The 16,446-nt window shown below is 54.6% G+C and overlaps 1 protein-coding gene across 1 annotated transcript; it reads left to right on the forward strand.

Annotated features, from left to right (window-relative positions):
• The first annotated feature begins 5,759 nt into the window (after window positions 1–5,759).
• On the forward strand, window positions 5,760–15,560 carry SUMO3 (small ubiquitin like modifier 3). Its single transcript, XM_079156310.1, has 4 exons — window positions 5,760–5,922; window positions 9,456–9,584; window positions 12,547–12,618; window positions 14,226–15,560. The coding sequence occupies exons 1-4, from the start codon at window positions 5,902–5,904 to the stop codon at window positions 14,340–14,342; spliced, it is 339 nt and encodes a 112-aa protein (XP_079012436.1). The 5' UTR covers window positions 5,760–5,901; the 3' UTR covers window positions 14,343–15,560.
• The last annotated feature ends 886 nt before the right edge of the window (window positions 15,561–16,446 follow it).

Consider the following 16,446-nt stretch of genomic DNA (forward strand, 5'->3'; position numbering starts at 1 on the left):
TGTGGGCGTGCCAAAGAGTAAAGATCACAAAGGACTCGAGTCACAGGTTTGTCCTGAGTTACTCTGAGTCTGAGTCCCAGGCCTACAAATCTTCCTAACCTCCTGCATTGATGAACTCAATCTGTTTTTCACTGATATGATCACGAGCCACTGTCTTCATGGTTTTCAGAGACTGGCTGAAGTACTGATTGCTTTTCTGCTAATTTTTCATAAAAAAGTAGTGCTTTGCCGTCTTTATTGTTGTCTTAGATGCTCCCTGCCCCATGGGTGCCTTGTCCAGTCCCTCCACCTGCCACTGTGGACCTCTGACTGCTCTGAGGCTGAAATGCCCTTAACTGTCCCCGCGGCGCCTCGAAGAGAACAGGACTGGGGTACTTCCCCCAACTTCACCCCTCTCAGCAGGAAGCAGCTTGGAGGTGTTGGTGCCCACTTTCCACAGAAACCGACAGTGGGGACATGTGTCCATCGTCTACCTGATGCTTTGAATCAGCCCTGCTGCTCCACCACTGCGACCTATGTTCGAGATGGACACCTTTCTTCTCTCCCTCTCTCCCTGCGCCTCCCTAGTCTCTCCCCTCCCTGGTCTCAGGGAAACAGGATCACCTTTCCTCCCCGTCCTGGGCACGGTTATCTGTGCTGAGCACACACCCACCACAGGAGAGTAATCCTGACTTTGGGGATGGCACGAGAAGGTCAGGAATGGCTGTCTCCCAAATTCACATGGGATTTACAACACTAGAGAGAGAACACGTGGAATAATAGGATTTGAATCACTTCCTTAAAAGCCCCAGTCCCCTGAGGCAGAATCACAGCCTGTGGGACAGGAGTCCCCTGTGTTTCTCCTTTGCTAGAAAAGCAATACACCTTCCTTTTCCTTTTTTTCAAAACCATGTCTTCCTTACTGGATTGGCATCAGGGACAAGGACCAAGATTTTGGCAACATTTTGCCACAGAGATAAAAAAGCTGACACATCATCTACTAAAGTCATAATTTTAGTTACTGTATTTTTTTATTTTAAAATTTCCATTAAATTCCTTTTTTTTATTTTTTGTTTTTTTGAATGCTGAGCACTGAACCTGTGGGACTCTACCTCTGAGCTACAGCCCTGGTCCTTTTTGTTTTACTCTGAGAGAGAGACTTGCTAAGTTGTCCAGCTTGTTGTGGCAAGCCCAGTCCTTGTCCCCAGTGCCAATCCAATAAGGAGGATATGGTTTTCAGAGAAAGGAGAAAAGTTTATTGCTTTGCTAGCAAAGGAGAAATACAGGGGACTCTGTCCCAGAGCTGTGATTCTGCCCCTCAGCAGGAGCAGGGGCTTTTAAAGAGGTGACTCAGGGGCTGCATTCCACGTGTTCTCTGCTGGAGTTGTGATCCACTTGTGAATTTGGGAGACAGCCATTCCTGAGACCTTCTGTGCCATCCCCGAAGTCAGGATTACTATCCCTGTGGCGGGTGTGTGCTCAGCACAGATAGCTCTGCCCAGGATGGGGAGGAAAGGTGATCCTGTTTCCCTGAGACCAGGGAGGGGAGAGACTAGGGAGGAGCAGGGAGAGAGGAAGAGAAGAAAGGTGTCCATCTTGAACAAAAGGCTCAGTGGCAGAGCTGCAGTGGCTGTATTCACAGCATAGAGTGGACACTGTTAGAGGCTGATCCTGAACTTACGATCCTCCTGCATCAGGCTCCCAGCTTCTGGGATGACAGGCATGCCACCATGCCTGGCTGGATTCCTTTTTTATATATGCTCCTCCGCTGAACATTTCCTTCTATTTTCTTGCACATATTAATCTGTTCTTTTCCAGTCTGTCTGATTATATCAATATCTTCTCCCATGGATTTGTTACTACTGTATCTGGTTTTGTTCTCTTGGTTTTGGATATTGGTTTTCTTTGTAAAAGCTTAATTCTGGATGTGGGCTATGAAGAAGTGCTAGCTGATTTGAGTCCCTAGGTGCTGCTGCTTTCTTCTGAGATCTCCTTCAGACTGCCAGTGGGGAGCAGGGCCATCTGCTCTTCCCATGTTGGGCTGGGCCTTCCCGAAGCTCCACTTCTGAGGTCAGGTCCTCGGCTCCTCAGCCCCCTCTAACCTGCGGCCCTGGCTACTCCCAGGTGTGGCCCTGGCTTGTCTATCACTCCCCGTCTGGTAGGTCATCACCATGTGCTCACACCCTCAGAACTGCTCAGGGACTCACTTCCTGTCACCCTGCATTAGGGACTGCGCTGCGTCCCCAGGTTCGTGTGGGAAGCCTAGCTCCCAGTGGGGCTAGCTGGATCCGGAGCCTCTGGGAGGACACTGAAGGCCAGCTGCGGTGGGGTGAGGACCTAACGCGACTGGGCTGAAGACGCGCTGAAGCACATCCGTCTGTGAGCAGAGCAAAGGCTGGGGGCCAGCGAGAAGGTGGCCACTGCCAGCCAGGAGACTTTGCCACAACAGCCCTGAAGGCACCTTGATTTCAGAACTGTGATGCAGGGGCGCAGGACTGTGGTCCCAGCAACTCGGGAGGCTGAGGCAGGAGAGGCCCAAATTGCAGGTGGCTTCATAAACTTCGCGAGACCCTGTATCAAAAAGTAATAAGTAAAAAAAGACCTGGAGGTGTGGCTCAGTGGTAAAGCATCTCTGGATCCAATCCCGTTGCCCCAAAATAAAAAAGCGCCTGCTGTGCAGGTCACGCACGTGCCTGTCTGTGTTTTTATGGCAGCCAGAGCTGAGGAACATGACTGACAAATCACCAAATATCTCACAGTGAAAGAGTCCCTGCCCTTGTTCTGGGATCTCTGCCCCACCTGGGTGGCTATCTGGTATCCTTAACCCTTGGTGCAGATCTTCTGGTGGCTTCTGTGGTCCTCCTCAGGCAGGCCTTGACTGGGCCCTCCCTTTGTGGCTGCGGCTTCTGTAGTCCTGAGAAATGCCCTCCTCCTGTCTTTGACTTCCTCCTCCCACTGTTCCATCTTCCGAAGCTCCCGTTGGGTAGACCTGGCCTGTGTGCTGACCCACAGTGTCCCATCTTCTTGCTGTCCCTGCTGCCCTTGTAACTGGGGAGTCCTGTGGCGTCTCTTGTGGTTCCTTAAGTCCTGGGCCAGGGCCTTTCTACCATGCAACACGTACCAAGTTTTTACCCAGCAGTCCACCTATTGACCTTCCAGTTCCGTGTCTTCCCAGGGGTTGTGCCTGTCCCCCCACCGCTATGTCCCCAGCAGGGGGTGCTGTGCAGGTGTGCGGGGTGTTGGGATTTGTAGTGGCAGGCTGCCCAGGGCTCCACACCTGCTCAGGCCTTCTGTGAACCCACACCCTGCAGGGCTTCCTCAGGCAAGGACCATCTTTGGAGTGAGTCCGGCATCTCAGCCTGGCGCAGTGGGCCCGAATCCTCCTGCAGTTGAACTCAGGGTGTAGGGACAGGTTCAGCCCACACCGGCTGAATCTTCCAGGGCCTGTGGCTAGTCCAGGCCCAGGGCCCCTCCTGCAGCTCAGGTGGGAGCAGCTGTCCCCTGCTTGGTTCTTTCCACCTTGCTTCTTGTGGGCTACAGTTTTTGCTCGGCTCTGGTCCGTCAGTTTAATTGGTTTCCTCTGTTAAGTTTTTTGCAACTTTTCCCGATAGCACTTTTGTGTCTCTGCTGCTGTGAACACGGCTCTGCATTTTTTCTGTGTTGTGAAGGATCTGGGGCAGATGGAAGGTGTGGGAGTTGCATCCCATCCATCCACTACTTATACACACAAATAGAAACTGGAGCCACAGGGTCATAGTCTACTCCTTAAAACCCACCATCATGTTCTTACGGATCCCTTTTAATGGTGCACAGCCTTCCACCATGTGAACAGATCACTGTTCAGTTCACTTCTGTTCCAGCACATTTAGCTCCTTTTTCATCAATTCCAAGCTGCACATTTTTTGCTTCTCCAACTCTACACTGGGGTGTCTAACTCAAGACTGTCACAGTTTAATAAGTACAAGGTGCTTGCAAGAATGCCGTGTTTTACGATTCTCGGTGCTTTGGACTCAGTGGTGTTGTGGCCACTAAACACAGCCTGTTCTGGCTCACAGTCACCCCGTGGCCTCTCATCTCCAGTGTCCATTTTGGCAGGGCCTGGCTCCTGGAGGAAGTGCCCATCTCCCAGAAGCTGAGTTGGCTATTTCATCTGGGCATCCTCTAGCCAGAGGCCAGCCATGGTCCAGCTTCCAGAATGCAGGAACCAATCTGTGGAACTGCGAGGTGCTGGTCTGACTCCTTCATGAAGAGACCTGCCTGGCCTTCCCAATAGTCAAATGCTTCAGAGTGGAGGGCTGTGAAGTCAAGTCCACAGACACTGGGCTCTGTGGCTGCTTTGCTGGCAGGGATGGAAATGGTGTACATAGGTCCAAATTCAGGTGCTGGCATTTCCTGGCTGCTAACTGTGCGCCAACCTCCCCACTTCGGGCTCAGAGGCTGCTGTTCAGCTGTGGAGGGTGGCTGGCTGACATCTGGCTTGGCCTGCCTGGGGATGGGTAATGTCAGTCCTAACTGGTCCAGTCCCTCTGAGGACATCAGGATGCAGAAGGAAGGGCAGGGAGAGGTCGTACTCATACTCCCTGACATGTGGGATGTCCTAAAGACACTGGTTCAAGTGCTCCACACACCTTCTCTGGCCACCTGGGTACACATTGTTTCCTTGAGGTCTACTCCTCGGTTTGCAGTCAGATATAGCATAGTACACAGGTCAAGATTGCGGCTGAACTCAGATTCCAGTTCTGCTTTTTACCAACAGTGTGACCTTGAGTGTGTCCCTTAACCTCCAACAGACTCAGTTTCCTCCTCTGTAACATGAGCTGTGAGGACTGGGTATGGGTGACTCACAACAGCATTCTGGAAACAGCAGAACTGTGGGTCACAAAGGTGTCCACCTGTGCCTCCTGCCATCCCTCCTCCAGGGGCCTTTCACTTTTGGGGTTCAGAGTGCCCCATATTGGGATCAGGTAGGAAGAGCATGGAGGATGCACTCTGGGTAAGTGCACAGTGACAGGTGCAGAGAGCAGAACACAGGCAGCCCAGTCCACCTAGGACTGGATGGTCATGGATGGTCTGTCCAGCCCAGGTGGAACTTCAGGATGCAGGAATCTGCTCAGGCCTAGTCAACCAACAAAACGTGGGTGTCTTCAGTGGATGAGGCTTGCAGGCCTGGAACACTCCTAGCAAGCAACTGGGACCTTCGCCTCGACTCAGTGAAGGGCGTGGAGCCTATTCCAGGAGGCGGCAGGTCACATGCTTCTTTCCCTAGCCCCCTGCAGAGGGCTGGCCAAGCTGCCCCAATTTCCCTTTACCTCCTAGAAGTGCGGTGTGCACACAGGAAAGGAGCCGGTCTGCCTGGTCTCTGCCCACGGAACTGAACGTGGTGAGGGCTGGGTCGGTGGACTGGTCAGGAGTCGCAACCGTAACCTTGCGGGCAGGAGGTTCCCCGGCCCGCTGAGACACCCTCCTGGCCCTGACCTTGCACAGCGGCGCTGGGCCGGCCACGCCCGAGAGCCTCCCAGGCACCCACCGTCCTGGGCCCCTGCCCCCACCCGGGCCCTGCGCACCCCCGGCGCTGTCCCGGACCCGGGCCTTGCGCGCCCCCGGCCCCCGCCCCCAGAGCCCTGCGCGTCCCCGGCCCTGCGCGCCCCCGGGGCATCGGGACGCGCGGGGACCCGCCCCGTGACGCATTTTCAACGGCCTGGAACCGCGGCCGGCCGGGCGCGCGCCCGAGGCACGGGGAGCGCGCATCGTGCACGCGCGTCGCCACGTGACGCCGCCCATCCAACCGACACGTCGGGATTTGGGGATAAAGCGCGGCCCCGAGAGCAGTTGCGGCGGGAGAGCGGCGGGGCCCAGAGCGTGACTCGCCCGCTCCGCGCTGCCTCTTCCGCCGCTGCGTCCCGCTGCCGTCGCCGCGCAGCCATGTCAGAGGAGAAGCCCAAGGTAAGCGCGGCGCCCGCCCGGCCCGCCGCCCGCAGAGCCGCCGCCGCGGGCCGCCAACCTGCCGCGGGCCCGGCTCGCGGACCGCGCCGCCGCCGCCCCTCCCCCCCGGCGCCCGCGCCCCCCCGCGCCTCGCCACGCCCCCGCCTCGCCCGGCTCCGCCCCCGGCGCGCTCGCCACGCCCCCGGCCCCGCCCGACGAGGCCCCGCCCCCGTGGGCCCCGCCCCGGCGCATCCCGCCTCTGGACCCGCCCTGACTCCGCCCCCTGAGGAGCTGCCTCGCTGGTGGCCTGGGACTCGGTCCGCTCAGCAGGCGGTCTGCGGGCGGCCGCTAGGTCCGCGGATCGCTGACCCCACTGGTGAGCGCCTCTCCCGCGCGTCCGCCCCTGGCGTGTCCTCCTCAGTCCTCACTCGGCACAACCCCTGGCGCTAGGTCCAGCGTCCCGGGCAGCGCGGGGCTGTGCGAGCAGCATGGCGTCCCTTCTCAGCAGTCCCATCGCGCCCCGGTGCTGGGGCGCCCCTGGCAGGCCTGGAGTGCCACACCTGAGACGGCCCTGGGCTGCCTCCTCTCCTAGGCCCTGGGTGCGCGCCCTCCCGTCGCTGCCCTGCTTGCCTGCGGCCCTGTGGTGCATTGCTGGCTGTGTGCGCCACGCACGCTCCGCCGTGAGCCCCTGGGAAGGCCAAGGTTGCTGACTCCTAAGGAAACGGAAAGTTTTCGTCCTGAGTTCTGGCCTGTCAGGGTTTGTTTTAACCAATGGAAGAGGAAGTGTCGAGCCGAAAGCTCTTTGGCTCTCTGCCACCTGCCTGGTCCTGAAACAGATCACCCTCCCTTTTCAGTTGTGGGCTCCCTGCTGGCAGGGCAGGACTGGGGGAACCCACCGGAAAGCCTTGTCTGGCTCCAGGAAGTCTGTTCTTATCTCCTGGTGGTTTTGAGGAGGGGTCCAACTGCAGCTCTGGGCCTTATGCTTTGATTCCATCTGGCCTTTTATACCACTGACCGCCAAGTCTGAGTGAGCACCTGTTAATCCTAAGCCAGGTACAGAGGCCCTGTGCTTTGCAGATGACTCTAGCACAGAGCACGGGGTTGGGTGGGCCCACTGGACACAAAGGGCAAGAGCCCCGTAACAGGATTTATTACAGAAATAGAAAGCAGAGCTCGGGAAGTGGGATGGGTCCAGGAGAGGGTTGCCAGTGGGTTCTGTTGTCTGGCTTCATATGATAAGATTAGAGGGGAGTGAGGTGGCCTTGAAGACTATAGGCTGGAGATTAATAACAAAACAAAACCAAAGACAGTGGGTCTTCGAGTCAGACATACCAGGGCACATCGTGTCCAGTCAGGTTACTGTGCTGCAGTTTGTCCTTTTTTGGAGAGGTTCTGGTCAGTGGGTCACAGAGGCCTCACTGTCGGTTTCTTGAGCTCACACTGGGGTTCTGGTTGTGCTTTGTTACACAGGATTCTGACCTTGGGCCCCAGTTTCCTACCTGCTCTTTTTCTACCTGAGCTATCTTAATGAAGTGAAATATAATGAAATATGTGGTCTTTCTTTTCATTTTCTTCTTTTTTGATGTACTGGGGGTTGAACCCAGGCGTGCTTTACCACTGAGCTACATCCCCAGCCTTTTCTGTTTTTTTTAATTTTGAGAAAGGGTCCTGCTAAGTTGTCCAGGTTGGCCTTGATCGTGGATCCTCCTGCCTCAGCCTCCTAGTTGCTGGGCTTTCTTTCTTGAATCTTAAGTTCACTTGCTTAGGGAGCTTAGGTTCACTGAGGTCTGGGTCAGGCAGCAGAAGTGGCTTGGGCCTGCTGCTCCCTCTGCCTGTGCTGGCTCCTGCTGTGTTCCTGCTAGTTTTATGTTCTGGTCCTGCATCTGTTTAGATGAAGAAGCCAGAGCATCCTTACTCTTGGGACAGTGAAGGGGAAGCTCAAGGGTCCCAGTGATGCAGCAGGGGCCTCAGGTCATTTATGTCCCCTCACTGGCATTGCCACTTTGCCTATGCCTGGAGCTGTGCTCCGGAGAGGGCTGTGGCTTGCAAGGCAAGCTGCCAGCATGCCCTGGCATTCCCTGAGAGGAGGAGGCTCCTGGCCACTGGCCCTCGCCACAGGGGTGGGTGAGTGCTGTGGTGACTTGCATCTGCAGGCTCCTTGCTGGAGTCCCCCCCAGGTGCCACTTCTCAGACCCTCCAGCTCCCTGCACAGGCTCTGCTCTGGCCTCCAGGGCTGGGCACAGGGAGTTCACGGTTCACAAGTGTGCAAGCCTCCTGCACCTTGCTCCCCTTTTCTAGGCCAGGTGTGCCACGTGTTCAGGGAGAGTGAGGGCCTCCTGACTCTCCCTGCCCAGGAAAGGAAGGGAGCGGCAGGCATCAGAAGAACAGGGCTTCCATGGAGCCTGGGCTTCCGAGGCATCTGCTTTTTGGTCTGGACAAATAGCATGGGGTGAAAAGCCAGGCCTGTGTGTGGTACAGTGTATGGACTCTGCAGAGTACTCTGGACTTGGCCTTCAGCTGGACCAGAAGGGTCTCATTGTGTTGTTAAGAAACAAGTCATTCCTGTGGACTCTGAGATGGCAAATCTGGTGGGGTAGGCATGCTTTGGAAAATAGAAAATACCTCTGGAATCTCACTTCCTTTCGGGCTAAGTGGCCTATAGTTGGGTCACTGCCCCTTAACATAAACTTTGAGAGCAATTCAAAATGTGTTTCCAGGCAACAGGGAACCTTAATTATGCTATTGTTCAGTGGCTTGTTTGTATCTTGAATTATATAAACTAAGACTCCAGGAATGACTGCCATAGATAGGACTTATGTTTTGCGGCTGGGATGGAGCCCTGGGCCTTGTGCATGCATCACCTAGCTACCTCCCAGCCCCAAGACAGGGCTGCTGGACACTAGAGGACACAGAGGACAGCTCCTCTGGACCTGGCGATCGCATCGCAGAGGGAGCCTCAGACAGAGTCCATTCCTGCCAAGCGCCTCAGCATACCTGTGCCCCTCCAGGTCGTGAATGTTTTTATTTTGCCAGTCATGTAGAGTCATGTGCAACCTGTGAACATGTGTTCTTACCGCGCCAGTCATATAGAGTCATGTGTAACCTGTGAACGTGTTCTTACCGCGCCAGTCACGTAGAGTCATGTGCAACCTGTGAACGTGTTCTTACCGCGCCAGTCATGTAGAGTCATGTGCAACCTGTGAACATGTGTTCTTACCGCCTTCATGAGGCAATTTTAAAACGAAGATGGATTTTCTTTTAATTTTTTCCTAAATTGTTATTAAAGAGGGTTTTTCTTTGACTCGATCAGCTTTTTCTGTGAGGCTACAGTTCTGTGCTTCGTCTCCTTGTGTGTGGGTGCTCAATGGAGGAAGTTAGAAATAAACTGTGTAAAAATAAAACGGTCACATGAGTGACTCTGAATAGCCAAGGAATTTTAAGAATCAGGTTGGTTTTAATGACTTTTTAATAAAACCAACCCTTACTTAAAGACTCGCCCTTCCAAATCACAGTCATTTTGAGCGAACTTTTGAAGTGTGTCCTGTCTCTTGCAGGAGGGTGTGAAGACGGAGAATGACCACATCAACCTGAAGGTGGCCGGGCAGGACGGCTCCGTGGTGCAGTTCAAGATCAAGAGGCACACGCCGCTGAGCAAGCTGATGAAGGCCTACTGCGAGAGGCAGGTGCGGGCTGGCCAGAGGCTGGTGCCCGGTTCCCAGATGGTCTGGGATGCAGGGCTCCTCCCTCCACAACGGCAGCAGGGTTCTGTGGACGGCCTCGGGCTGGGGCTTGCTGATGGCATCTCTGGATGTTTCCCTCTGTTCCTGCGAATTGGCAGGTGATCTTGGGCTCAGTCCATTCAGCTGGGCTTCTCTTTCTGCCCGCAGCCTTCGTGGTGGGCTGCGTTCATGGCAGGCTGTGGCTCTGTGCTGCTTCCAGTGCTGACCCTGTCGGGACAGTGCTCTGGTCTGAACTCCCAGGAGGGGCAGGTGGTACATCCTCATGCCCCTGGGGCGGTGAGACTTGCCTGCAGAGACTGCCCTTGTCACAGTTTGACTTCCGGTGTTGAGATTTGTGTGTGTGGTGCTGGGCTGGTGGGATGGTCTGGGCCTCAGCCCTGCCAGGCAGGCACTCTGCCCCGAGCAGTGCCGGCCCCGGGCCTTCTTGGATTCTGGCCCTCTGTTACCGGGTTTCAAGGCAGGCAGCCTCTGCAGCGCCCTGAGGGGCCGGCCATTTCTGGATGCTGTTGCTAGTGTGTGAACTCGTGGCCACAGCTTGTCCTTCGGGCCACCTGTCTCTTGCTCTCATGAGGCGCCACGTGGTGTCCCTTGGTCAAATGGGTGCCCTCTGGCGCCTGCAGTCCTTTTATCCTGGACTTGCTGCTCCTTGCTGCCTGGCACGTGGTTGCCCAGGCTTCGCCTGGGTTCTGCCCCAGCCCTAGGGTCAGTCGGCCCTCACCAGGGGCTGGTCCTGAGTGGGCCCCTGCACGTGGCGCGCCTGGCGAGCCACCGTTCCTCAGCACGCAGTCACCCTTGTTCTCCACGCTGGCTTCTGCAGCCCCTGCCTTCTGATTTGTTCTTAAGCAGACATCTCTGAGGTGCTCCCGGCCTTCCTTCCCTCCCTGCTTTCAGACCCTGCTTCTGGGGGCATCACCTGGCCCTGTGGTCACGTGGCAGCCTGCTCACCTTCTCCCTCCCAGACTGTGACTTGTGTGGTTCTCGCCTCTGAGGGAGGGGCAAGGAGCCCCTGAAGCTGCCCTCTGCACATTGTCCCCGCTGCCCGAGCCGGCATGTGTGTGCGCTGTCACTGATGAGCACAGTGCCGGCCTGCGTGTCTGGGAGTTGATGGATTGGGCTCCAGGACTGTGAGCCCCCTCAGGGGCAGGTGGGCACCGGAGGCCATGTGTCACGCCAGCCTGCTTCCCACTGTCCCTTCTTTGCCTTTCCTGCCCACTGGGACCTGTCAGTTCAGAAGCAAGGCCAACTCTGCAGCTGCGTCCACAGCCTCCTTGGGATCATCCTGCACTTCCCTTGCCTTCTGCCTGCGAATCTTTTGGTCGCATCTTCCCTTTCTTGGGGACAGGACCTCCTGTCGTGACAGGAAGGCACATGCTCGCGGATGCTGCTGCAGGCGTGGCAAGTTCCCTCTCTCCCTGGTTACTGTGTCACTTCCTGCAGCAGCACTTTGGTGACATTCGGTGATGTTCCCACCCAGTCCTGTGTGTGTGCCCATCTTCTCGCTGAAAGCTCGTCTGTGGTGGTCGCGCGTCCTCTTGGGCCCTCTGAGGTCCTTGTCCTAGGTGGCCCCTTCCATCTCGAAGTTGCCTTCGGTCAGGTAGCACTGGCTCCTCTTGGCCGCCGTCCTTCCTGACCCAGCCCCTCGGTGTGCCTCGCCCTGCCGCGTGGTCCTCCCTGATTTCCTTTTGCCTGGACTCCTGTTCTGCAGAGGGCTCAGTTGTTGCCTTTGGCGTCCTTCGTGGGCACTCTTCCCCACTCTATCTTCCCACGTTCCTGTTTCTGTCAGGATTCTTAATTCCAGCGGTTCTTTGTTCTCTCCTGTTGTGTGTGTGCCTTGCGCTCAGCAGCAGCCCGTAGCTTTCGCCTTGCCGCAGGGCTTTGTGCGTGCGCATGTGCGGTTCTGGGTGCGGGCTTGCGTCTCCTCAGCCTTTTCTCCTGGTCTGAGCTCACGTTCTGTCTGTCTTTGATGTCCTCTGATGCTTGGTTCCTGTAAGTGGTGAAGGATGGAGCACTGGCACTCGAGCGTGCTGCTGCACGGGTGGGCGTGTCCAGGGCCCCTGTGCCGCCAGGTTCGTCCTGCATCCTGGAACGCAGGTGGAGGACTGAGGGGCTCAGGGCCATTGGCAGTGCTGGTGCCTGCTCCCAGTCCGTGTCTCCTGCAAGTGGACATCCTGTTGGCTGCCATGGGAGGGACACGCGGTGCCCTGCTGTGGGGGTCTAGATGACAGCGTGCCGTCTGTCCCTGCTTCACTGGCTGGCCCCTCCTGCCACTCATTGGTTTGCTGTACCCTGAGACCCAGGGTCCCGTGTCCTTGGACCAGCAGTGACCAGCCCAGCAGCACAGCCTTCTGCTGGCTCCTCCCTTGGCCATTTGTCCTCGGGGTTTGAGCCTTTTCATTTCTCCGTCATTCCTTGCAGCTTCTGGAGGCAGAGGAGTCACCTTTTAACCCCGTCTGTGCTGTCGCAGGGAAAGCAGAGCTGCTTGACAGAACGGGTGTTTCTGTCCCCAGCGACGGCCGCCGGCTCCCTCGGGACCTGGATAGCTCACTTCCCCACCTTTGGGTGGAACACACCCTCCTTCCTGCTGCCCTCCAGTGGCCTCCTGCCACTTCCTTCACTGTCACCCAGCCTGTCGTTGGTGGGGACTTTGTCAGGGGAGGCGGTGCTGGAGGCACAGAAGCTCTGCTTGGTTTCCAGGCGGAATCAAGAGGGCGGATCAGGGAGAGATGTCAGAGCCATTTCTCAGAGTGGTTGGTGGCGTACATTAAGGACCACCAGTGTTTGCACCCAGCTGGATCATGATTCAGTGTGTATTCAGAATTCTGATAGTTCGACATACGTTTCTTGTTTTCTTGAATTAAGCTGTGTTATCTGGGATTTTTTAATGGTGATTGCTTTTTCTTTCCAGGGCTTGTCAATGAGACAGATTAGATTCAGGTTTGATGGCCAACCAATTAACGAGACAGACACTCCAGCCCAGGTATGACGTCGGCTCCGCGTGTCCAGGCCTCCCGCGCCTGCTGGTGGCGGCTGCCATCGGAATGCTTATTTGAGGAGTACCCGTGGCTGCACAGAGTGCCTTCCATTTTCCCAGTCATTTGAATTAATAGATATTAAGTTTTGACATCTTGAGATGTTTTTCAAATAAGAACATGGCACTGTCAGACGTCACCCTTGTGTCAGAGGTGGGAATCTGGGTGTGGGGCTTGGTGCTGCAGGGGCCTAGGGTCACTGGCCACCCTACCAGTGGGAGTGCCAGAGTGCTCCCGTGGCTGTGTGGCCTCTTAGCTTGTGATCCCAGTGAGTTAGTGGCTAGGTGATGGGCTTGAGTCCTGTGTCCTGTAGCGTCCTGCAAGGTGCTGTGGTGGGCGGCGGCACCATGCCTCTGCTGCCATCGGAAGCGCAGTTAGCACCACCTGACCCTTGTGGTCTCAGTCACTTGATTTGGAGTGTCAGTTTTGTCCACCTGTGAAATGGAGATGGTACTTGTTTTTTCTTCCTTAAAGATGGTGAGGATAAATTGGAGTGTTTCATGTGAAAATATTTTTGCAAGACATTTAATAGTGTGAATACTGAAAATATTTTTTTTATTTTTATTTTTTTGTGGTGCTGGGGATCGAACCCAGGGCCTTGTGCTTGTAAGGCAAGCACTCTACCAATTGAGCTATCTCCCCAGCCCTGAAAATATTTTTGCCATAAATATTTCTAGCCACATTTGGAAATCATACACGACTGGGCCAGAGGGGTGGGCTCTGCAAGGACTCCCCAGAGCAGGAAGGGCTGGTGGCATTGGGTGGTGTGGGGAGCCGGGAGCAGGCTGTGTGGAGCAGTGGTGGAGCCTCCTCAGAGAGAGACCACGGGCCCAGCTCTGGGAGGGTCTGCAGCAGGGCCGAGGTTTCTTTTTTTTTTTTTTCTTGGGTGCTGGGGATCGAACCCAGGGCCTTGTAACGCTCCCGTCCCTCTCCTGCTCCCATTCCCGGCCTCCGTCAGTCTCTGCGGGAACTGCAGAAGCTCCCTTGCTCAGAGAATGGGGAGCAGTTGGGAGGATCTCTGCATGCCGTCTGTGTCAGGAGAGCAGAGGGAGGGCTGGCCCACGTCTGCCCTGGTCTCTGAGTGACGGGAAGGGCCCATGGCAGATCCCTGTCCTAAGTGGGTCTTTTCCTTTTTGGACCCTTCCTTGCTGACCCAGTTAGCTCTGGATTTTGTTGGCATGACCATTGCACTTGCATGACTCCCGTGGGCTCTGAGGACCCCCTGCTGCCAATTGGATGCTCTTCACTGGAGTTCGATTTTGTGCAGTTGTCCCAGGAATTTTAGATATTTCATTTACTTTTTAATCATTGTTTTTCTATCAAAATTCTTAGCTGTGACTATTCTTCTGAGCTTCGTTGGGGCAGACAAGGTGGAGAGTAGTTCTTGTGACTCCACAGTGGTGCGCCTTTCCCTGGTGCTGCACAGGAGGGGCGCACAGACAGCAGGGGCAACTAGGCGGGTCTGGGTTGGGGCAGGTGGGGCACTGTGTCTGGACATCTTCCCTTCCTCTGATGTTCCTGTCCCTTCTCGCTGGGCTGCCTGGGACTGTGACAGCTGGAGATGGAGGACGAGGACACCATCGATGTGTTCCAGCAGCAGACAGGAGGCATGGCCTCCAGAGGGACCACCCCACACCCTGCCGTCGTTCTTGCATTTGTTGTTGAATGGTGAGCGACCATGCTGATCACAGAGGAGTCCACGGAAGCCGAGGACAGTCACCGAAACGATCCTCTCAACGCACTTCAAGTGCAGCTCAAAACTCTGCAGGGATGAGTCTACAGCGTACCTTGGGCCAATCACACTGTTCTCATTGCTTAGGTGAAATGAGTTGTAAGGCTTTGGGTTTGTTTTTGTTCTCCTTTTTGTTCATTGCCCGTCCCAAAACATTTTTTCCTCCAAACTTGTGGCCAAATGTTGGCTCTCAGTCTGTGGCCAGGCTCTCACCCGTGGAGTAGTGGTCGCCTCTGGAGCTGCTGTCCTAATCAGGTGCAGAGCTCATGTCCACACTGTGTGCGTCTGTGGGACAGCGTGGGGCGAAATTCCTTTGGACACAGGTTGTTAAAATGCTCAATACTGCACATAACAAGCTCTGTCAAGCAAATGGTATAAAGTTGAAGGCAAAACAACGGAATACATCTTCAAAAGCAAAAAAGAAAATAAGTCCTTCGGTAATATGGCCCAAGTGCTTTCTGCTTCTGAGTGTGCCCTCTCTGGGTCTGAGGCCCAGGATGCCACCCCTCCACTCAGTACCTGTGTGTGGGTATGTGGGCAATGATTGGCACAACCAAAACCAGCTTTTATCCTTTCAAAACAAGAAAATAATTACCATGTTTCTCATTTGGTAACTGTATCATGGCCTCAGATTTACTTCTAACAAATAATTATGGTCTCTATATAAGAAGTAAGATGAAATATCACTGAGTTTGCAGTTCTGTTGTGTAAAAAGCTGCTTCAAAGTGTGGTTGCAAAAGAAACCCATGGAAAGGTGACTTAGTGTTCTTATGGATTTGTACTCTGCCACTGTCCAAATATGTATCGAAATTATGCATTAGAACAGTGACTCCAGTTCTGTGAGCTATTTGGGAATCTATACCAGTTAAAATGTTCATAGTTCTGCCTATTGTCCTGTAAGGATCCATTGCTGCTTGATGGCCATTCTCTGCCTTTTGTAGTCACCTGACAATGACCCATCATCTTGCTTGCTTGAAATATTGCAGAAATGTTCTCTCATTTCCTTTTTTGCTGTATGGGCTCGGGTGGGATGTTTGTTGGCTCTGTTGTGTTTGTTCACCAATTTGTACATTATCTGTTGTCCTTTACTACTGTAAACAGTAAATATAGTTTGGTATTCTGTCTTTTGGCTTCTATTAAACACTGCATTTGAAGGTTGGGGCATATGTCATAACTCAGTATTGGTACTGACTCCCAGCAAGGCCACTGGGCACCTGGTTCAGAAGCTAGTTGCTGGGAAGCTGAGTACCCTGACACCTTGCTCCCTCCACGGGCACGTCACCCATGCTGGTCCACATATTTTCTGCCTAGAGTGTCTCCTCTGCCCTCACGGGACCTTTCTGCCAGCTTCATTTTCCTCTCCTGGGCTCCTGTGTAAAGAGACGGAGGATTTTGGAGGCAGGTGAGTCTGGATGTTTTCCTGGGGCATTTTGGTCTCTGCTTATTTTTCCTTTAAGCATTTGACAACCACTTATCCACCTTGAAAATGAACTAATACCAGTTTGCTTTGAGAAGTCTTGGGATATGATGGTGAGTCAAGGCCAGGGTTGACTGGCTGATTTGGTCTATTGCTTGTGTAAGCACAAGGTGAAAGACAGAGGGCCGCTGGGGTGATGGAGCCATAGGTCCACGTATCAGCAGAAGCACGTGGATTGAAGCACAGTGCAGAGATGGGACCATTTGCCAAATCACCTAGATGGCATGTGGGGCCAGGTGTTAAGATCCCTCCCTCAGAAGAGCCCTCATGGAGAGAGGTGGTCTGAGGTGCCTTCATTTGGAAAGTATGGCCAAGAGGTCCCTTGTATGTAGCAGAATAGCCACTTGAGCTGTCCTCTGACAACCTTGAGGTTGTCCTTCATCTTACGAATTTATGTAAATTGTGAATTTGGAGTAACATCTTTTGGCATTAATATCTTTAAAAATATGATGTGAACTTAATTCTTACAAATTGGGGTTCAATGGAAGGTTCAACGGGTAGGCCCTGCTGAAACCAGCATTCGAGATGAGGCTTGGCTCCCCACTTTTGCTGGTGGGTGGTGGTGGT

The sequence above is a fragment of the Sciurus vulgaris genome (genome assembly GCF_902686455.1).
Source record: "Sciurus vulgaris genome assembly, chromosome: 10".
NCBI lineage: Eukaryota > Metazoa > Chordata > Mammalia > Rodentia > Sciuridae > Sciurus > Sciurus vulgaris.

Bases quoted from the DNA above. Each gene is read 5' to 3' on its own strand.
- SUMO3 (XM_079156310.1), top strand. From the start codon at position 5,902: ATGTCAGAGGAGAAGCCCAAG. The intron at 5,923-9,455 runs GTAAGCGCGGCG...TGTCTCTTGCAG, and splicing joins TGTCAGAGGAGAAGCCCAAG to GAGGGTGTGAAGACGGAGAA. The intron at 9,585-12,546 runs GTGCGGGCTGGC...TTTTCTTTCCAG, and splicing joins AGGCCTACTGCGAGAGGCAG to GGCTTGTCAATGAGACAGAT.